A 21,258-nucleotide genomic window follows, 5' to 3' on the forward strand; every position below is an offset into this window, starting at 1 on the left:
ATGGGTGTTTAGGTATGATAGGTGAGTGGTTGGGCATTAAGTTGTCTATTTTTGACATTTGACAAAGGTGTTATGTGAACACCGAAACGTTATGTCGTTTTAAACTTGGCTTATTAAAAGTTATATTTTATTATGAACAGTGAGTGCCTTTTTTGCTTTTGGAATTATATATATACTGCTAGCGTATATATATATATACTGTATATTGCTGCTGAGTTTTTGATCATTAGGCCTTCCTTGTGGATGAAGACCGGCACAGATCATTTTACCTTAATTCATTTTCTGTACCACAGTTTTGACTCAATACAATGACTCAGCTTTGTGTAAAGACTATTTTTAGTTTAAATAACAGTGCATCAACGTCTGCTCCTGCATACTTATTTAGATCTAAACAATCTAAGCAATTGCTATTCAGCGCTCCAGTTTATTTTGTCAGCTACTGTTACTGCTTCCTGATTATTATTCATTTATATAATGCATTTTAAAAGAATTATGGAGAGAAAAATTAGTATTTTAACTCAAGTGATACATTTATTATGTAGAATAAACTGAAAAGCTTTTGGTGAAAGACTGGAAAAAAAATTAAAGTGCATATAAGATTTTTTTTTTCTCAGATTACTATGTTCATACATTATTCAATTAAAACTCCATAAAGGAGCCATTATAATAAAAATAATTACATACCCTATGCATCCCCAAATGTCAATGATACGGGGACCTGAGTCTTACACCCCAAAACTTTATGGTCTAAAACCACCTTTGTCTTCAGAAAGGATGAAGGACTTAATGTTACTGATTAAAATCAGTGAGTAATTATTTCAAATAATTTTAATATTTCCAAAAAACTACATAAAAATACATAGATATGTAATATTAAATGACAAAGGTCTAGCCAAAAGAAACACAATTGGTGTATATCCCAATACAAATGTATTTTCTGGTGACATAGATGTATTCATTTATCAGTTCTTCTCTCATATCAATCATTTCTTTTTTAGAACCACCAAATTCGTTGGATCTAAATGGCTCCCATACTAGAAAGATAAAGCTTACAGCTCCGAACATAAACCTTTCTTTGGACCACAGTGAAGGATCTATTCTCTCTGATGACAACATTGACACTCCAGATGAGTTGGACATCAATGTAGATGATCTAGATACCCCCGACGAAGCGGACTCATTTGATTACACAGGACATGGTAAGAATGCAGATGTTTACTTCTGTACTAATTAATAAAGGTGTAAGAGAACAATGAGAGTGGATAAATATATAAATATGATTTGTTAAGGTTGTGTTTTAGCAATCGTCTCGTACTGCAAATTTATGTCAGCACTTTTGCATTTCACACCTTTAGTACTATCCACATAAATACAAGTACCTTCTGCCTGTTACTCTAACACTCTGATCTTGAAACCTGTCCCAGGCCCCCCTAACAGGCCAAATTTTGAGGATATTTTACCTGCTATAATCCTGAAAATCTGGCTTGTCAGGGAGGCCTGAGAACAGGTTTGAAAAGTAATGCTCTAACATATCTTATAGTGTTTAAATGCTGATCAAAAAAAGAACATTGATCTTAGAAAAATCTTCTTAAATATAATTTTTATTTGGAAATAGCAGTTAAAGTGTTAGTTAAACAATAATTAACTTATATGGGTTGCATGCATGTGTCATTCATCTGGCAACATTGTTTGCAACTAAGTGTAACATTGCTATGAATATTGTTACAAACACTGTTGCCATAGACTGCTAAAAACATATACATGCTCCTAAGCATACCTAGCTTTACATTTCAACAAAGGATACCAAGAACAAAGCAAAAAGTTGCATTTTGACTTTATTGACCTTTTAATCATATGTAATAGGTTATTAGTTCTAAAATGAACAACAAAAGTCATAATTAACCATTGAAATATTTCACACCATCACATTCAATAATTTATATATACATTCATACATATACATGAATACATAAATATATACACACACACACATATATATATATATATATATATATATATATATATATATATATATATATATATATATATATATATATATATATATATATATATATATATATATATATATATATATATGTGTGTGTGTGTGTGTATGCATGTATATGTTTTTGATGGCAGTAAAACTTCATGCAGTGTTTTCATAGCATGCACATTGACGTTTTACTGGTGAAAGATAAAATATTTTGTGTGTGTGTTTTGTTGAAGAACATCAGTGTTTATTGTTTTGGGGGCAACGGGTTTTGAGGCAGATTGCATGGATCTGTGTTTATGACTTTTGTGGGTGACCTGAATTAATATGCTGAGAGATATGAGACTGTGACTTATTAGGGCAAAACATAGAACATTGCAAAAAATGTGTTTTACTTCTTTATTAGTATCTCATAAATTCTGCCCAAAACTCCAAATAAAATGTAATAGACATTTATTTTGGCATCCAAAATGGCCTCTGGAGAATGAAATCACACTTGCAAACATTTGGAACCATGCACAGTCACTTATTAGTTTCATAATTTCAAATTAGAACTAATTTTACTAATAAGGAAGCTGAACTCTGTATAAGCATCCAACGATAAAAATATATAATCATTTTAAAGGCATTGGGCAGCATAAATTATTTCTTATATTATTAGAGACAGAATGGTTCAGCATAAGATACCTGTAATTATAATCTGTCATATTATTTGTTGCTGTTTACAGAATTACATGGTAATAAAATGCAACATCACTATTTGTGTTTCAAATGTTTTGTGTCCTTTACTTATCCATGTAAATTTGGCTTCACACTGTTACTATAGAAATTTAATGTCAGGAACATACAAGCAGCAATTACTAAACAGTGACTAATTAAATGTACCCATTATACAGTATATGGGGCAGAATTATCAATGTGTTGACGGACATTATCCGCTGTAGCGTATCATGTCCGCCGCACATCGATAAATGCCGACAGCATACGCTGTCTGCATTTATCTATGCACAAGCATTTCTAGTGAAATGCTTGTGTAATGCTGCACCCTGCACATTCACAGCCAATCGGCCGCTAGCAGGAGGTGTCAGTCAACCCGATCGTATGCGATCGAGCGGATTGCTTTTCGCCACTTCAGAGGTGGCGGATGAGTTAAGGAGCAGTGGTAATAGGACCTGAAGGCTTGCGCAGAAACAGATGCATTAAGATGCATACAGGGCATGATAAATCGGCCCCTATTAATTTAACTGATTTTTCCATATAAGGAAATTTATCTCCATGTGTGACAATTCTAAATGATTTTATTTACTAAATTTTTATCATATTTCTTTTTTATTTCTTCAGGGACATTAAACTCTAAATGTAATGCTTTATAAAATGTTTAAAAAGGACATGAACCCTAATTTATTTTCTTTCCTGATTTAGATACAGCATAACTTTTTTTTTTTTTTTTTTTAAAGTTTCAATTTAGTTTTATAACATACTTTGTTCTCTTGGTATCCTTTGTTAAAGAGAATATATAGGAAGGTGGCATACACGTGTCTAGAGAACTATATTTCAGGAATTTTGTAAGAATGTTTTGGAGTACTAGATTGCATCAGTGTTTGCAAAGACTTCAAAAAGCATTTTTGCAAAACTGTTGCCATATAGTGCTCCAGACATGTGCACCCTCCTTAGCCTTCCCACCTGCTTTTCAATAAAGGGTTCCATTGGAAAATTGTTGCTTTTTTAATAGTACTCTCTGAATCATGAAAGAAAGAAGAAAAAAATGTATGTCATACAATATATACAAAGCTCTAGAAAAACCAAAGGGACTTTGATATTTCCTTCTTTCTTCCCTATCTCAGAGGCAGGCAGAAGAGATGAATATCTATTAAAGAAAGAAACATAATATTCCCTGAACTGGTACATAAACTAGCTGGGCCGGCCCTAAGTGAAGAACCCCCCTCCCACCAGAGGTTTAAGACTACTTGCCCCTTTGTTTTTCATGTAAACAAACTAATGCTGTAGTCAAGTATTTCTTGTATATTATGTACAAAGAAAACATCCTTAATATACTATGCTTGCAATTCTCTGTTTATTTTAGCCTTTTAAAGGAAGATGAAACCCAAATAATCATCCAGATTACGAGTTTTGCGTTATGGCTGCTCACTAATTACTTGTACGTTATTTTCACTGCTCACCTTTCATAGTGCTGCTATTAAAGGTTTGCAAAAAGCAGGCTTGTGCGGGCGATATGGTTGCGTTGAGCTCCATACCTCACCCAAATACAAGCGCTGCTTTGACGTGCTCGTGCACAATTTCCCCATAGACATCAAAGGGGACAGCCGGCAAAAAAAAAGCCTAACACCTGCGATCGCTGAAACAAAAGCTCCATAGCACAGCCCCATTTATCTATGGGGAAAGAAAAAGTTACCTTTTAAACCTAACACCTTAACATAAACCCCACGTCTAAACACCCCTAATCTGCCGCCCCCGACATTGCCGCCACCTACATAAAACTATTAACCACTAATCTGCCGCCCTTAACATCGCCGCCACATAAATAAAACTATTAACCCCTAATCTGCTGCCCCTAACATCGCTGCCACTTACATTACAGTTGTTAACCCCTAAACTGCCGCCCTCCTGCATCGCAAACACTATTTAAAGATTATTAACCCCTAATCTGCCGTCCGCCCACACTGCCGCTATAATAAACCTATTAACCCCTAAACCTAACCCTAACGTGACGCTAACCCCCCTAACTTAAATATAATTAAAATAAATTTAAATAAAACTTACAATTATTACCTAAATAATTCCTATATAAAACTAAATACTTAGCTGTAAAATAAAACCTAAGCTAGCTACAATATAACTAATAGTTATATTGTAGCTAGCTTAGGTTTTATTTTTATTTTACAGGTAAATTTGTATTTATTTAACTAGGTAGACTAGTTAGTAAATAGTTATTAACTATATACTAACTACCTAGTTAAAATAAATACAAACTTACTCGTAAAATAAAACCTAACCTGTCTTACAATAAAACCTAACCTGCCTTACACTAAAAACTAACATTACAAAAAATTTAATTAATACAATACATTTATCTAAATTACAAAAAAATAAACACTAAATTACACAAAATAAAAAACGAAATTATCAAAAATAAAAAAAGAATTACTCTAATCTATTAGCCTTATCAAAATAAAAAAGCCCCCCAAAATAAAAAACACCCTAGCCTACACTACCAATAAAGAAATCAGCTCTTTTATCTGTAAAAAAAAATACAAACAACCCCCCAACAGTAAAACCCACCACCCACACAACCAAACCCCCCAAATAAAAACCTATCTAAATAAACCTAAGCTAACCATTGCCCTGAAAGGGCATTTGGATGGGCATTGCCCTTAAAAGGGCATTTAGCTCTTTTACTGCCCAAACCCTAAGCTAAAAATAAAACCCACCCAAAAAACCCTTAAAAAAAAAACACTAACCCCCGACGATCCACTTACTGTCTTCATCCAACCGGGCAGAAGTCCGCCTCGAAACCGGCAGAAGTCTTCATCCAAGCGGGCAGAAGTCTTTATCCAGGCAGCATCTTCTATCTTCATCCATCTGGTGCGGAGCAGGTCCATCTTCAAGATATCCAGCACTGAGCATCCTCTTCTTCCAATAGTCAACGAAGAATAAAGTTTCCCTTTAAGGTATGTCATCCAAGATGACATTGCTTACATTCCGATTGGCTGATAGAATTTTATCAGCCAATAGGAATTAAAGGGTAAAAAATCAAATCAGCCAATAGGATTGAGCTTGCATTCTATTGGCTGATTGGATCAGCCAATAGGATGAAATCTCAATCCTTTTGACTGATTGCAACAGCCAATAGGATTTTTTACCCTTTAATTCCTATTTAATTCCTATTGGCTGATAGAATTCTATCAGCCAATTCGAATGTATAGGGCGCCATCTTGGATACCTTAAAGGGAAACTTCATTCTTCGTTGACCATAGGAAGAAGAGGATGCTCCATGCTGGATGTCTTGAAGATGGACCCACTCCACGCCGGATGGATGAAGATAGAAGATGCCGTCTGGATGAAGACTCCTGCTCGCTTGGATGAAGACTTCTGCCACCTGGATGAGGATGGATGTCTGGTCTACGAAAACTGTAAGTGGATTGTCAGGGGTTAGTGGTAGGTTTATTGGGTGGGTTTTATTTTTAGCTTAGGGTTTGGGCAGTAAAAGAGCTAAATGCCCTTTTAAGGAGGATAGTTGCGTCTTCAAAGATCCTATGGATAAAAAGATGGAGGCTTAGCTTAAGAAGATCTATGCACATCTTGTTCTTCAATGGCAACAGTGGTCTGTATTGCTATGGTGATTAGTGCTGCCTCATACTGGTTTGAGGCATTAACAGATTCTCTACAGGAGGAAATGCCTCTTGACGAGATTCAGGACAGAATCAGAGCTCTCAGGTTCACCAATTCCTATATTGCTGATGCGGTTCTCCAGGTCCTTAGATTGGGAGCTAAGGCTTCTGGTTTTGCTGTTTTGGCCAGACGGACTTTATGGTTGAAGTCTTGGTCAGCTGATGTTTCATCTAAGGCTAAACTGATGGCTCTTCCTTATAAGAGGAAGACCTTATTTGGACCGGGTTTGGCGGAAATCATTTCTGATGTTACAGGCGGAAAAGGGTCTTTTCTGCACCAGGATAAGAGGAGCAAACTGAAGGGATGTCAAAGTAATTTTCGTTCTTTTTGCAACTATAGAGGAAAGTTTTCCTCATCTTCGTCCAAGCAGGATAATAACAAGCCAGCTTTGAAACCGACTCAGTCCTGGAGTAAGAGTAAGCAGGCCAAAAAGCCTGCTACCGACTCTAAGTCTGCATGAATGGGTCGCCCCCGATCCAGGTTTAGACCTAGTGGGGGGCAGACTCTCTCAGTTTGTTCAAGTCTGGTTAAGGGACGTTCCAGACCCATGGGCGGTGGAAATTGTGTCTCAGGGCTACAGGTTAGAATTCAAGGGTTGTCCCCCAGGGGCAGGTTTCACCTTTCCAGGTTATCTGCAGACCAGATAAAGAGAGAGGCATTCTTGAGGTGTATCAAAGACGTCTTGGCCCTGGGGGTGATTGTTCCGGTTCCAAAGTAGGAACAGGGTCTGGGTTTTTACTCAAACCTGTCCGTAGTTCCCAAAAAAGAGGAAACCTTCTGCCCGATTCTAGACTTAAAATGTCTATACAAATTCCTCAAGGTTCCATCGTTCAAGATGGAAACCATTCGGACAATTCTTCATTTGATCCAAGAGGGTCAGTATATGATGACCATAGATTTGAAGGACGCGTACTTACATGTTCCCATCCAAAGGGATTATCACAAGTTTCTGAGATTTGCATTTCTGGATCGTCACTTTCAGTTTGTGGCCTTGCCTTTCAGCCTGACCAAAACTCCCAGAATATTCTCAAAGGTTCTAGGGGCCCTTCTAGTGGTTGTCCGGTCAAGGGGGATAGCAGTGGCCCCCTATCTAGACGACATTCTAATTCAGGCTCCCTTCTTTCCAAAGGCAGCATCTCACACGGTGATGTTACTCTCCTTCCTCCGGTCGCACGGGTGGAAGGTAAATGTGGAAAAGAGTTCTCTGGTTCCAGCAACAAGAGTTATGTTCTTAGGGACGATTATAGACTCTGTTCTGATGAAGATATTCCTGACGGAGACCAGAACACAAGCTCCTATCGGCTTATCGAGTCCTTCAGGAGACACTTCGTCCTTCAGTTGCTCAGTGTATGTAAGTAATTGAACTGATGGTGGCAGCCATGGACATTGTGCCATTTGCTCATTTTCATCTGAGAGATTTACAATTATGCATGCTCAATCAGTGGAACGGAGATTATCTGGATCTTTCTCCAAAGATAGTGTTGGATCAGAAGACAAAGGATTCTCTTCATTGGTGGCTTTCTGAGGAGCAACTGTCCCGGGTTACTTGCTTTCGGAGACCATCTTAGGTGATAGTGAATACAGAAGCCAGCCTGGTGGCCTGGGGGGCAGTCTGGAAATCCCTGAAAGCTCAGGGTCTTTGGACTCAGGAGGAGTCCAAACTACCGATCAACATTCTCGAGTTGAGAGCAATTTACAGTGCGCTTTTAACTTGGCCTCAGTTGGCCTCGAACCAGTTCATCAGATTCCAATCAGACAACATAACATCAGTAGCATACATCAACCATCAGGGGGGAACACAAAGTTCCCTAGCGATGAGGGAGGTGTCTCAGATCATTTAGTGCGCGGAAGACCACTGTTGTTGTCTGTCAGCCATCCGCATCCCAGGAGTTGGATCTCATGGCGTTCCTCCAAAATGCAAAGCTTCCAAGGTACGGTTCCAGGTCAAGGGATCCTCAGGCCTTTCTAATAGGCGCCCTGGTAGTTCCGTGGGACTTCCAGTTGGCTTATCTTATTTCCTTTGTTTGCCCTCCTGTCTTGGGTGATTGCCCGCATAAGACAGGAATGAGCATCGGTGATTCTAATCCCCCCTGCTTGGCCTTTTAGAATCTGGTATGCAGATCTAGTGGAGATGTCAACTCTACCTCCGTGGAACCTTCCCTGAGGAAGGACCTTCTTCTTCAGGGGCCTTTTCTTCATCCAAATCTCGTTTCTCTGAAGCTGACTGCTTGGAGATTGAACACTTGATTCTATCCAAGCAGAGTCGGTGATTGAGACACTTATCCAGGCTCGTAAGCCGGTCACTAGAAGGATTTACCATAAGATGTGGAGGAAATATCTTTTTTGGTGTGAAGCTAAGGGATATTCTTGGAGTAAGGTTAGGATCCCAAGAATATTATGCTTTCTTCAGGAATGTCTGGATAAAGGCTTGTCTGTTAATACTCTGAAGGGTCAATTTCGGCCTTGTCAGTCCTTTTACACAAACGTTTGGCAGATGTGCTGGATGTTCAGTCTTTTTGTCAGGCCTTAGTCAGAATTAGGCCGGTGTTTAAGGTTATTGCTCCTCCTTGGAGCCTTAATCTTGTTTTTAAGGTTTTACTACGGCGTCCTTTTGAGCTGATGCATTCCCTTGACATTAAACTTTTGTCGTGGAAAGTTTTGTTCTGTTTGGCCATTTCTTCTGCTCGGAGAGTATCTGAACTCTCTGCTTTACAGTTTGATTCTCCTTATCTCATTTTTCATGCTGCTAAGGCTGTTCTTCGTACTAAGTTGGGATTCCTTTCCAAGGTTGTATCCACTAAGAATATTAATTACGAAATTGTTGTTCCTTCCCTGTGTCCGTAGCTTTCTTCAGACAAGGAGCGCTTGCTGCATAATCTGGATGTGGTTTTTGCTCTTAAGTTTTACTTGGAAGCGACTAAAGACTTTCGGAAGTCTTCAGCTTTATTTGTTCGTTTTTCTGGGAAGTATAGAGGTCAGAGAGCGTCTGCCTCTACTCTATCTCTTTGGTTGAGGAGTGTGATCCGCAGGGCTTATGAATCCTCTAGGAAAGAGCCTCCAGAGAGGATGAAGGCTCATTCCACCATAGCCATAGCCTCTTCTTGGGCTTTCAAAAATGAAACCTCTATGGAGCAGATTTGCAAAGCTGCAACTTGGTCGTCTTTGCATACTTTTTTAAAATTTTACAGATTTGATACTTTTGCCTCGGCTGAGGCAGCTTTTGGGAGAAAGTTTCTTCAAGCGGTGGTGCCTTCTGTTTAGGCATGCTGGTTTTTTATCCCTCCCTATTCATCTGTGTACTCTAGCTTGGGTATTGGTTCCCAACAGTAATTAAGATGAACCCGTGAACTCACCACATCTTTAGAAGAAAACAAAATTTATGCTTACCTGATAAATTTATTTCTTCAAGATGTGGTGAGTCCACGGACCCACCCTTTGTTTTTTGGGTAATTGTTTTAGGTTTTTTGACTAAACCTCAGTCACCTCCGCACCTTGTGTTACTTTCCTTTCTCCATTTACTTTCGTTTGAATGACTGGGGTTTATGGGTAGGGAGGTGATACTTAACAGTTTTTACTGTGGTGCTCTTTGCCTCCTCCTGCTGGCGAGGAGTGGTATTCCCAACAGTAATTAAGATGAACCCGTGGACTCACCACATCTCAAAGAAATACATTTATCAGGTAAGCATAAATTTTGTTTTTTCCAGCTCTTGTGTATCATGTATTAGCCATCAGCCACCTAGTCACAGACTAATTGACATATACGTTGTGAACTCTTGCACGTGCTCTGTAGCAGCCACTGGGGCCAATTTATCAAGGGCTGAATGGCCCCTGATGCCTCAGGCTCCCCGGAAACATCAGTCATGAAGCAGCGGTCATAAGACCGCTGCTTCTTAACTGGTCCGCTCCCTCTGAGGCTGCGGACATCAATCTGTCCGATCGTATACTGCTTGTGCAATGATAAATGCCGACAACGTATGCTGTCGGCATTTATCGATGTGCGGCGAAACTTGATATGCTACATCGTATTATGTCCGCTCGCATTTTCATAAATCGGCGCCTAAGTCTCAAAAAGTGTGCCTAGAAAAATATTGTGCACAATTTGAGAATACATTGGAAAGTCTCTTAAAAGTCTCTTTAAACTGCATACTCTAACTGAATCATAACATTTTAAGTTTTACTTTATTGTCCCTTTATAAGAATTGCAGGAAAAAACTAAAGTGGCTAATCTGTGTAGACTCTAGAGGTTAAATGGTGTCAGGAAGGCTATTTCTATATCAAGGACATCATTAGTAATATAACAAAACATTCTTTTGTTTATTTTTTTTGAGTTTTCATAAGACTAGTGAGGAACATTTCCATCTGGAAATTTAAAAGAACATAAAGGTAAAAAATGAAAATGCTCTAATATATCAGAGCATTTTGTTATTGTACTATTACTTGCATATAACAATGGGCCCTATTTAATAAACGCAGGATGGAGAAAATTCACTCCTGTGAACCTTTACTCCTGGCATCGCTGCCGGCACAATTAACATTACACAAACAGCTACTTGTGCAAAATTGCCCCCTGCTCGTGCACAATCACCAAGGTCAGACTAGTCCGGGGTGATTGCAAACCACCAGCTCAGAGCTGGCATATGGGTTAGGAAGTAGTGGTCTTATTAACGCGGCTTCTTAACTTTTGGCTATAGCTGGGCCAGACTGGGACCAAAAATAGGCCCGGGCATTTTAAGGCAGAGCAGCCCCCACCAATATTTTAAATGACCATATGGAGGACTGGCCACTTTTGGTTCAGCGGTCAAGGCCCCGGGAACAGCAACTGCGCCACTTTGAAATCCAATATTTAATCATGAAAACAACATAGCAAGTGAAACACATAGCATATAATAAATAAAATAAGGCTGTTTAAAATTGAACTTTAATGTAAACTATAAAATGGTTATATAGTGTGCATGCTACACTGTATAATCGAGGAGTATGTATATGCCCCCACAGCCCCCTTGAATACATTATGCCCCCAGCCCCCCTGTAATACATTATGCCCACATCCCCCCTGTAAAACATTATGCCCCCAGCCCCCTTGTAATAAATTATACCACCAGCCCCCCTGTAATAAATCATGCCCCAGCTTCATGTAATAAATTATGCCCCCAGCCCCCCTTTAATAAATTATGCCCCCTGTAGTAATTCATGCCTCCAGCCCTCCTGTAATACATAATGCCTCCAGTCCCCCTGTAATAATTTATGCCTCCAGCTCCACTGTAATTAATTTTTCATCCAGCCCCCTGTAACAAATTATGCCCCAGCAATAAATGATGCCCCCAGCCCCCCTGTAATAAATGATGCCCCCAGCCCCCTGTAATAAATGATGCCCCCAGCAATAAATGATCCCCCCCAGCCCCCTGCAATATAATGATGCTCCCAGCCATAAATGATGCACCCAGCCCCCCTGTAATAAATTATACCCCCAGCTCCCTTGCAATAAAATGATGCTCCATCTTGCTAACGCTTGTGATGTTTTAACTAACACGCTCCTTAATATCATATTGGATAAAATGCAGTGCTGTGCTGCACAAGTCACTAATCTCCACATAGACTTTAAACTGAATCCATATTCGATATATTTGTGATGGACGGCTTGTATTGTCACTCTTTCCTTATTTGTTTGATATTGTTATTCTTTTGAGTTAAGAATGGTACATTTTGATATTTAGACTACATTTGGATTTTTTTTATATACATGCACAGCATTTTGTACTTAAAGGGGTATCTCCTAAGATTGTCTTTACCAGCCATATTTTTGGAAGCTATAATGTCTTAGCAGAGTTATTGTCCAATACAGCCCCACACGCAGGATTTTGACTTAGATTCACATTCATACCTAGATTGCTGTCCTAAATGAAATATATCTCATCCACATCCCTTTCTAGTAGACTGATACGCAGATAAGTACCATGAGTCGACACAACCTTAACTCTGCTTAGTATCACTATAAGTTTTGTTTGGTCACGGGAGCTGGATAAAGTGTAATCCTGTCTATTATATCAGGGGGGGTTGCTTTAAATACCCAACAGTTTACTATTGTACCTCGTGCTGGTTATAAATAAAATATAAAAAAAAAAAAATGATGCCTCCAGCCCCCAGTGAAGTCCAGTGATTATATATTATCCTTCATAAACAAAAGAAACAAAAAAAAACTTTTACTTTACTATCCATGATCCTTCCAAAGGTGAACTCCTCCTTCAGCTTCAGATGTGCGTGTGGTGGATGGGAGGAGTAATGCGCGCAACATCCCTCCTTATTGGCTGATGGGCGGAGAGTGTGACAGGGCTCTATGCTGCTGTGTGTATATGAGTCCTGGGTGGGGGTAAGAGACCGAATGGTGGGTGTGACTAAGGGATCCGACCAGTGGGCAGGGCTAAGGGATCCAACCAGTGGACAGGGCTAATGGATTTGGACCAGTGGGCAGGGCTATAGAATTCAGTCAGGGGGCGGGGCTAAGGGACCCAGTAGCTTACCGGGCATTTGCCCGGCATGCTCTATAGTCAGTCCGGGCCTAGGTTTTAGGATTGCATATGTGATGCGAGCCTCCACCGAAAATGCTCCAAAGTTGCATTCACAGCTTGATAAAAGGACCCCATTATGTTTAATACCTTCAAAGGGATTAAACAAATAGATAAAGTCTACTACTGTGAGCTAGTGGAACACATCTGGTGAACTAATGACAAGAAACAAATGTGTGTAGCAACCAATCGCCTGCTAGCTCCCAGCAGTGCATTCCTGTTACAGAGGATATCTACATAAGAAGGAAAGTGAGAGTTGGTTCTTGTCTTTCTTTGATGTTTTGTTCCCAGTTCATGGTTTCAGAATGCAGTTTATGATAGCATGTAGTGGCTGGCTACCACCTTCAAAAGCCTTTTGGGCACAATCTAAGTTTAAAGGGACAGTCAACAACAAAATTATTATTGTTTATGTTTAAATCTTTTTTATTGATATAAACAGAGAAAAATTCGTTACAACAGAGGTCATACATCGTTTTTTTGTTTTTTTTTATATATCTGATAAGTGGGATAGGAAGTATAAATGAAGCAACTGTGCTAAAATTTCTGGGTCTCCTGCCACCCACTAAAGTCTCTTAGAGTCCATTGATAAATACATAAAGCAGGGTCTTAAAGTACTATGCTTCGTTTCTCCCGTTTAGCAATCGAGGTAAGCCATATCCACCAAACATAGAGTCCAAGTCCTTGATGGGATGGTGTGAGTGGGGTGGAAAATGTCTTTGATCAAGTTTGTCTAAGAGGGTGGCATGGTTTCACTATCCTCAATAACACAGTATAAAACCAGAGTAGTGGCATAAATCTTTAACTAAAAAGGAGAAAAGAATAAAGAGGGAAGAGGGAAGATAGAGTAAGAGTTTAGATAAAAGAGTGCCTACCAATTGTTAATCTGTAGGTAGCTAAAAAAGCTTGTCGAACAATTAGATAGAGTGAAGAATAGTAAAGTAAGATTAGGTATAGAAGGACGTCGGGGCCCCCGCCCCCCCGGCAACCAAACCGCCCAGTTCCTTATCTGAAAAGGTTCTTAGTGGGCCCTATATGTCTGTGGGTGATTGAGTGTCCAGTAAAACCATATTCTCTCGAATTGTGGTTGTGTATCTAGAATCTTAGAGGCAGATTCATACATGCGATAAGTCAGTGTTAATCTATTAAATACTTCCTCCCATGGGGGGGCTTTAGTTTTCCAGTATTTTGCAATACTCATTCTGGTGACCGTGCATGCAATCTTGATGAATATATTTATGTGTTTATTAAATCTGCGTGTAGGTTCATTTAACAAGGCTTGAGAAGGAGTTAGTTGGATATGTTCCTCGAGGACCGCTCCCAGAAGGGAGGATAATTGAGCCCATATTGGCTGTATTATGGTGCAATCCCACCACATGTGAAGATACGACCCTATTTCTCCACATCCCCTGTAGCAGAATTTATTGTTAGAGAGGGACATATGGTAGGTTTTGGTTGGGGTTAAATACCATCTGTACATAGTTTTGATCGTATTTTCTCTTAGGTCTGCACTCAGAAGACCTGTGCAGGCCGAGTGAAAAATTTCATCCCATCTCTTTTTATCTTTAACCATGTCAAGGTCTCTTTCCCAATGTAAAAGTATAGTGGGTTTGGTCATTTTGCTTAGTGATTGGATCTCCAAGTAAATTCTAGATATCGCCTGCTTTGGTCTGTGTGTGGTGTTCATCAGGATTTCTAAAGTTGAGAGCGTACTATTATAGGAAGTTCTAATATATTTCTGAATTGCTGAGTTGACTTGGAGATACTGGAACCACTGGAGCTTTATTGAACCCAGTTGAGTCTGTATTTGAGTGAATGTCTTTGACTTTCTCCCATCTAGCCAGTCTGCCACCCTGTATAATCCTTTGTTAGCCCATTTATTGATTATAGTCTGCACCTCGTTGGAGAGGAGATATCTAATCGGATACATAAGTGTTTGAGTAGGTAATAACTTTTGTTGTTTGGTAAATAGTGACCATAAGTGTGTAGTGTTGTCAAGAATGTGTGATCTGGATTTATCGGGTGTGATTTTTGTAGGGTGTTTGTTCCACAGAATGTCATCTACATGAATGGACCCCCTCAGGTCTGCCTCTATTTTGGTCCAAAGGACCTCCTCCCTTCTTCCACCTATGAGTACCGTTTGTGCTAGTCTCGCTGCTCTATAATATTCTAAGAGATTGGGTGCTCCTATCCCTCCTAAGACCTTATGTTTTGTGATAAGTGTGGCAGAGATTCTAGCCATTTTCTTACCTCTTATAAATGTTATTAGTTCTGCTTGGAGTGTTTTCAGATCTTTAATTGGGACCTCTATGGGAAGTGTACGAAATAGATATAGTAGGCGGGGCAGGATAGTCATCTTTACTGCAGCAAGCCTGCCCATCCATGAGAAGGTGTGTGCTTTCCACTTATTGAGATGTTTTCTAATTTCCCTGAACATAGGCTCATAATTGCGTTTGTGTAGCTGGTCAATTTGGGTAGTGAGGTAGATTCCTAAATATTTGAGGGAGTGTGTAGCCCATTTTAGGTCAAAATTGACTTCTATGAGCTTCTTAGTGTGTTGGGGCAGACCTAGTGAAAGTGCTTCACATTTATCCAGATTAACCTTATAACCTGAAATCTGGGAGAATTGTTCTAGGATTTTATATAAGTTGGGTAGTGTTATGAGGGGTTTAGTCAATGTCAGCAGGATATCATCTGCAAAGAGTGTTAGTTTGTATTCCTGATCTTTAATCATAACTCCTGAAACATCTGGTGTCTTTCTAATTTTTGCTGCTAGGGGTTCTATGCAGAGTGCAAAGATAAGGGGAGAGAGTGGACACCCCTGTCTAGTACCGTTTAATATGGGAAAGCATCTAGATTTATATCCCGACACGGAGACCTGAGCTGAGGGAGTCGAGTATATCACATTCAATGCTTTGATGAAGGCCCCTCCGAATCCCATCTGGAGCATAACTGCTTTCATGTATCCCCAATCTATTCTATCGAATGCCTTCTCTGCATCCAACGAGAGGAGCAGAGAAGGCATTCCAGTTTTTCCAACATAATCTATTATATTTAGCATTCTTCGCACATTATCAGGCGCTTCTCTATCCTTAATGAAGCCTACTTGATCCAAATGGATCAATTTTGGAAGGATATGTTTTAGGCGATTGGCTAATACCTTAGTGAGGATCTTCAAGTCCTGATTAATGAGTGAGATAGGGCGGTAACTGGAGCAGAGCTTATGATTTTTACCCGGTTTAGGTATTACCACTATCCTAGCTTGTAACAGGTCGTTCGGGATTGTGTGACCTTCGAGTATATAATTACAAAAATCAGTGAGGTGGGGTACTAAGATGTCCTTAAATGTTTTATAATATTCGCTAGCGAAACCGTCCGGTCCCGCAGCTTTCCCTGACTTAAGGTCTTTTATTATACCTAGTATTTCCTGTCCTGTAATTGGGGCATTTAAGGTGTCGCTGTCATCCTTTGAGAGGGAGTTCAACCCAGCTTCCTCCAGGAATAATGTAGTTTGGGACACTATCTCTTGTGTATGTGTTACTTTGTTTCCATCGTACAGTTTCCCATAAAAGTCTGCAAAAGTGTCCACTATATGTTGTGGATGTGACACAGAAACACCACTTGGGAGTAGGATAGACCCTATAGTGGATGCTTTACATCTTTCTCTCAATTTGTGTGCTAGGAATTTATCCGGCTTGTTCGCGTATATGTAGTATTGTGTGTTGAGTCTCTGGATCGCTCTAAGTGATTGATTGTTTAGGAGGTTAGCTAGGTATGATCTTTTAGTCTCTAAGGTGGATAGGATGTCATTTCTACCGGTTAATCTATGTTTGGCTTCAAGGTCCCGTATTTCTGCGTGAAGGTTTGATATCATGGATTTATATTGTCTATTCCGTTGCGATTTCTCCCGTATAAGCAGTCCCCTAATGTATGTCTTATGTGCTGCCCAAGGAGAGATTGGGTTGAGTGTAGAGCCCCTGTTAATGTCCCAGAATTCAGTAAGTAGCTTACTAAGTCTATCTTTGATTAGGGGGTCTTTCAAGTAGGTGGAGTCATAGGTCCAAGTCCTGGATCTAAGTGTGTCCACAACCCCCTCTAGGTGAAGTATGAGAACAGAGTGATCGGACCATACACATGGGTGAATTGTCGAGCTTCTAAAAAGAGGTAATAGTATCTGACTTGTGTATATGTAGTCGAGTCTCGTATAATGTTTATGAGCTGAGGAGTAGAAGGTTGTATCCGTAGTTTGACCGTATAGTGAGTGCCAGGAGTCGACCAGTGCATGTGGGGCTAGATGTTCTTGGATAGAGTTTACTATTCTGTTGTGTCTAAGTTTTTTGGGAGTTAGTTTGATATTACTATCCGTATGTTTAACCATAGTGATGTTAAAGTCCCCCGCTAATATAATTTTATGTTGAGACCAGTTGGTGATTAAATCTGAAATTTTACTGAAAAAAGTATGTTGGTTGTCATTAGGAGCATAAACATTACATAAGACAATACTTGAATCAAGTAGACGGCCTTTAACAATAAGATATCTCCCCTCCTTATCTGCTATGGTAGATTCGTGTTCAAAGGGTAAACTGGAGTGGATCAGTATTGATACACCTCTCTTCTTGGTGGTAGTGGAGGCATGGTAGTGTTGTGTGAATTGTTTAGCCCAATATTTGGGGATTATATCTTGAGTGAAGTGGGTTTCCTGGAGAAATATGATGTTGGCCCCTAGATGTTGATATTGAGATATGGCTGTACGCCTTTTGACGTTAGTGTTTAATCCTCTCACATTGTGAGAGACAAGGTGTATCTGAGGGGTCATAGAGTCATTATGGTGGGTGGTCTTAGTAGAAGTAAATCTGGTATGGAGTGTATTGGTACATACGGTCTGGGAGAAGTCGGGAAGTCAGTCGGTTGGTGGAAGTAACAGCAAATTTGTCTGAGGGGAGGAGCAGCCCCGGCGTCCTTGAAGAGAGAGAAAGATAAGATTAAAGAGGAAAAATAACAAGAAAAACAACAAGAAAAACAACAAAATATATGACAACATAACTTGAGTCCCTTAAATGGGACAGCATATAGCATATGCGTTAACGTTACCTTATGAAGGTGAATGCTGCCTATACATTAATATAGCTAAACCTAGTAAGTCAGCAACATATGAACTGATCCTAATATATTAAACATGGCTATAAATATGACGCTTCCATATTGTCAGCGTCTGAACATTTAACTGAAATGTAAAGTAATAATAATACCCCCTAAAGGGGAGTGTGAGGTAAGATATCCTTCAGAAGGTGTCATGTTAGTAAGGATACTGGTGTCTCAGCGAAACACACTAAAGCCTAGAGTGGGGGGACTCTAGGTCATAGAGGATGTCCTGGTGGGGAGAAAAGCTGGAAGCATGTAGAGTTATCCTATTTCTTGGATCCTTTGTGATTCACTTTTGTCCATCTGGGCTGTCTGGGGGGGACAGATGATTTCTGTTGTTGGTCCTCTGTGGGTATATGCGGAGTATCTAGTCCCAAGAGTTTACATGTTGGACCAATTTCATCCTGGTCACGGAGTGTATAAGATTTGTTGTCTTTGAGGATATATAGGGCAAAAGGGAAACCCCATTTGTATTTGATTTGGTGTTTTCGTAAGAGGGTAGTCAAAGGGCGTAGGGAGCTCCTCCTTTGAAGTGTTCGGAGGCTAAGGTCCTGGAAAAATTGTATTATATTTCCTTGATATTTGTATGTTGGCTTGGTCCTGGAAGCTTGAAGTATTCTTTCTCTATCTTGAAAAAATGATAACTTAATGATAACATCTCTAGGTGGAGCATCCTCCCTAGGTTTTGGTCGTAGCGCTCTGTGTGCTCTTTCAATTTCATAATCTGATTCTTCTGAGTCTCCTGTGATGTTGCGAAAAAGTTGTTGTAGGTATGTCTGAAGGTCTGGATTGGCAATGCTCTCTGGGACTCCCTTCAATCTGATATTGTTTCTGCGGGATCTGTTTTCCAGATCGTCTACTTTGTCCTGTAATTCTGTGATAGATTGTTGTTGAAGTTGAATGGTGTGGGAGGATGCTGCTAGTTCATCTGAAACTGTGTCTCTATGTTCTTCAAGTGTTTCTAGTCTGCCACCTAGTTCAGTAATGTCAGACCGTATGTCTTTGAGATTTGCTGTAACTGCAGAATGCATGGAGTCAATTTTTTCCCAAAGCTTTTCGAAATTACTAGTGATATCTTGTTTAGAGACCAAGTCTCTTAAATCGGCCTTAGTTACAGGATTTTTGTCATCTTCGAATGTGAGAGGTGTAGTTTCCAGGTCTGAGTCCCCTCCTGCCTCCATTATCGCTAGCTCTGTGATTTTACTGTGTTTAGGGGGCTTAAAGAAAGTGCTGACAGAGGAAGATTTGCTAGATTTATCTCCCCTTGTTAGCTTTCTGGTTGACATAATAGCTAGCACGGAACTATTGTGAGCAGCCTGACCTCGGTGTGTATTAATAGATTCTGTGGTATAGCTAGACTGTGCAGGTAGGTCTGAATGGCTGGAGGAATGGCGAGTGAGATGGTTATAGTTTGGCGTTATTTGTTTCTATAGTGGATCCTTAGCCAACTTCTTCAGTTTCTGTTAACTTTAATGACAGTAGTGAAAGGAGAGTTTCTTCTGCTGGTTAATATTTATATGCCTTTATGTTTTCACTACAGGGTGCCTTTTAGTGTTAATAGTAGCTCTTATGGAGTATCATCTGTCCCCTTATGCTGTATTAAATATGCTGAAAGTGAATATACCACCTTTCTGAATGACCCATTCCCAGTTTCCTTTATATCTTTAGGGTCCAAAGAAATGTTATCCCCTTCAGATTACCTCACTAGGTATACATAAGAGCGTATTACTGTTTTCTCACCTCCTTCATCACATCCTCAATGTTTGGTGAAGGATAATCGTTATTTAGTGAGACCTCTTTATAATCCGATGTTATATAGCCTGGTCAAAGTCTCCTTTCTGTATATTTACTACCCTTTTAATATTGCTTTTGTGCCATGATTTAATTATAGCGTTCTGTCATGCTGCCCTGTTTGTGTGTCCGCTAGTGCGGCCTACCTTAGTACCGCTGAGCTGGCAGATGAGGTCAGGGTATTGAGCTGCGTGTCGACTGCTGTATGCGCAGTGTAATTTATACCTCCGGTGGGGAGTTTTCGGGTCGGCTGACCGCGATTCGGTCTGGTTGTAGGTTAGGCAGCTCCGGTGTCGTAGTGAAGATTGCGCTGCGCCATTACCTCAGCCTGGGCCCTTCTTCTTGCGTGGCGCGAAAATGTTCCTTTGGCTGGGTGACCGGCTTAAAGTAAAGCGGCAGCGTGTAAAAACAAGAGAATTCACTCTTTGGTGGATCAGCTGTCTTTGGGCTATGTTAGGAGGGTAAAATAATCCTCTTGAGTTAGTTTGTTGCTGACTTTTGTCGATGGCAGCACGGAGCTCAGAGATTACACAGCCATCTCTGAGCTCGGTCAGGCTCCGCCCCCCAAATTATTATTGTTTAAAAAGATAAATAACGCCTTTTTCTCTTTGCACAACCAACATTGTTACATTAATTTATAACATTTAAACTTTTAAATTTCTGCCTGTTTTTAAGCCACTACTGACAGCCTCTTATCACATGCATTTGTATTAGCTTTTCACAACAAGAGACTGATAATCCATGTGGGCTATATAGATAACATTGTGCTCTCTCCCGTGGAGTTGTGGCTAAAATGCAAGCCAATAGATAATAAACAAATAGCCATGTGATCAAGGGGCTGTCAAAAGAGAATACAAGGTAATCACATGGGTTAAAAGTGTATTAATATAACCATGTTGCTTATGTAAAACTGGGGAATGGGTAATAAAGGGATTATCTATATTTTTAAACAATGAAAATGTTGGAGTTGACTGTCCCTTTAATATTGCATATAATTTTGTATGTTCCTTCATTGAAATTGTTTCAATGGCCTAAATGGGTACTTTGCCCTGTCGTTTTGCTAGAATTTTGTTGGATTATCTATAGTTTGGTTGGAGCAACAGGCCAGAAAACAAACATATACTGAAAACAGGAGTCTGGGGACTGAGTCATGGTGATACATGGGTGTAAGTGCAGCTGTTCTGTGGGTGGAGTACGGATGGGGAGGCAAAAGTGGGTGAGTTTTGTGGGAGGACTAGAGTTGTGGTGGGGCAGCCTAGAGCGTTAAGGGTTGTGACTAGGTAGGAAGAGACAGTGTCAAATTTAACCATCTCCCTCAGGCTGAGCACAATGCTGGTGCAATCAAAAAGTTTGGCGTGCCACTAC

The 21,258-nt window shown here is 39.9% G+C and overlaps 1 protein-coding gene across 1 annotated transcript in view; it reads left to right on the plus strand.

Annotated features, from left to right (window-relative positions):
- Window positions 1-21,258, plus strand: part of PRUNE2 (prune homolog 2 with BCH domain) — a 185,282-nt gene that overhangs the window by 33,850 nt on the left and 130,174 nt on the right. Inside the window, exon 2 of the mRNA XM_053702485.1 lies at window positions 999-1,199. Within this exon, the coding sequence (XP_053558460.1) occupies window positions 999-1,199 (201 nt within the window). The remainder of the gene's footprint in view (window positions 1-998; window positions 1,200-21,258) is intronic.

The sequence above is a fragment of the Bombina bombina genome, chromosome 2 (genome assembly GCF_027579735.1).
Source record: "Bombina bombina isolate aBomBom1 chromosome 2, aBomBom1.pri, whole genome shotgun sequence".
In the NCBI taxonomy this organism is placed as follows: domain Eukaryota; kingdom Metazoa; phylum Chordata; class Amphibia; order Anura; family Bombinatoridae; genus Bombina; species Bombina bombina.